Source organism: Frankliniella occidentalis, unplaced genomic scaffold (genome assembly GCF_000697945.3).
Source record: "Frankliniella occidentalis isolate FOCC.00 unplaced genomic scaffold, Focc_3.1 Scaffold25, whole genome shotgun sequence".
Classification (NCBI taxonomy): Eukaryota; Metazoa; Arthropoda; class Insecta; order Thysanoptera; family Thripidae; genus Frankliniella; species Frankliniella occidentalis.
In genome coordinates, this window is record NW_026267155.1 from 1,750,663 (window position 1) to 1,752,659 (window position 1,997).

Genomic DNA, 1,997 nt, shown 5'->3' on the forward strand with positions numbered 1-1,997 from the left:
GGCGCTCCTAATTGCGCGGGAGGAGATCGCGGCGTCGAGATTAAGCGCGCGCCGCGGAAAGGGTTAGCCAAGGCGCAGCCGAGGACACCGGCGGCCTCGCGACGACTTACCTCATGACGCTCCCCCCGGGCCTGCGCCGCCGGCAGCGCTTGAGCTTGAGGGAGGGAAAAAATACGGCCTCCACTTACCGGCGGCGACCGCTCATGTCGCCTCGTTTCATGGCCTGCTGCAAAAGCCGCCCGTCGGCGGCTAAGCGCGCGGGTATATGAGAGAATTTTCGGGGCTGAGGGGGCCGGTGCGGCCGGCGGATACGAGCGGGAGGAGGGGGTGCATGTGGGGCAGCAAGGGGCCCGGCCCGGCCCCCGGCTGAGGCGCCCGCCATGGCCGCCTATGGCTCACAGTCCACTCCGTCTTGCACGCTAACGACACGCCAGTCAGCTCATGGCTCGGCCCGCGGCCGCCCGCACGCCGCCGGCCACGACTGGGCCATCACATCGCGTGTGGCCGCGCCGGAGTCCGCGCGCGCCGCGCCGAACGCTCCGGCAAGGACGTCGATGAGGCGCCCGCCCGCGCCGCGCGGCCCGCCGTTGTGCTGTGCAGTACCCGTCGATGAGGAGCCCCCGCCCGACTCGTGTCGGCGTGAATGAGGTGGCCGCCGTGGCCTCGGCACGTGCCCGTCCATGAGGTGCCCGTCGTGGCCTCAGCACGTGCGCGTCCATGAGGTGCCCGCCGTGTCCTCGGCACGTCCCCGTCGATGATGTGCCCGACGCCGCCGTCGTGTAGCATCCGTCGATGACGAGCCCCCGCCCGCCGCGTGAGGTGCCCGTCGTGTCCTCGGGACGTGCCCGCCGTCGACGGTGCGCCCACCACGCCGCGCGTCCTCAGCACGTGCCCGTCGTTGAGGCGCCCGCCGCGTCCTCAGCAAGTCGCTGATGCGCTTACCTCCTTTGCCACACACACACACACACACACAGCTCGCTCCACCTGTTACTCGTGTCACCGCGTCCATCAAGTCGCCCATCACGTCCTGAAATTTAAGGCGCGTCGCGACGCCCCTCGCAAGCGAATGCGCCCTTGGTGACGGCGGCGGTCCCCACGCGTGAGCGACGCCGTCGTCCCCCAACACGGCGCGCCGACATGGTGGCCCAGCTGGCTGGCACCCCCTGCCGGGCGGCGCAGCTCCCCGAGCAGCCCAAGCAGCAGCAGCAGCAGCAGCAGCAGCAGCGCGTCTTGGTCCTCGTCTTCACCTTCCGCTTCGATGTTGTTTCAGTGGTGCGCGGCAGCGGCCTCCGGAGACCCGGCGGCGACTCCTGCAACGCCTACGTCAAGGTGAGTACCACGCGACGACATGCATCCTGCAGTAGTATTACCTTCTGCCGGTCGTCTGTCAACTTGTAGACGACCATCACCTTCACCTGTCACTGCCTACGGTTTTTAAAAATATATCTCACCCCCACCCAAACCCCCCACCCCTACCCCCTTCAAAAAAGGGATGTAGCAACGCACCGCCACCCCGTGGATGCCACACGGCGGTGGTCGTCTTCCGGCGCCACCGGGCGTACTGCTTTGGCAATCGTCCCCTCCACAACCCCCCCCCCACCCCCCATCTTGCACGTCGCCCTCCACTTCGCCCCTTGCTCGCTTGCGGCTTGGCCCGCGGCCAGCGCCTGGCCCTTTTACTGTCTCGTCAGGAGCAGCAGAAGGGAGGAGGACGAGCAGAAGCAACGGGGCGAGAAGAAGGAGCACGGAGGAGGTGAGGGAGAGAGAGAGAGAGGAAGGAGAAAGCTCCTGGGTGTGCCGCTGTCCCGGACACACCCTCACCTCCCTCCCCCTTTCCCCCGGGGACTATTGCTCACCTCAATATCCGGTGCAGCAGCGGCGGCGGTGGCTGCACGCGAGCACGCCAACCTGATTCATTCATCAGATATATTCATTCGCTTTTATCAATTGGTTCCTGATAAGAGAGTGTAGTGGTGGGGCAGAAAGGATGGGGGGGG

General features: G+C 66.9%; 1 protein-coding gene across 1 annotated transcript in view; it reads left to right on the forward strand.

Moving 5' to 3' along the window:
- The window catches only part of LOC127748995 (uncharacterized), an 89,031-nt gene that overhangs the window by 80,024 nt on the left and 7,010 nt on the right, over nucleotides 1-1,997 (forward strand). The window contains exon 7 of the mRNA XM_052265231.1: nucleotides 1,271-1,329. Coding sequence (XP_052121191.1) covers nucleotides 1,271-1,329 — 59 coding nt within the window. The remainder of the gene's footprint in view (nucleotides 1-1,270; nucleotides 1,330-1,997) is intronic.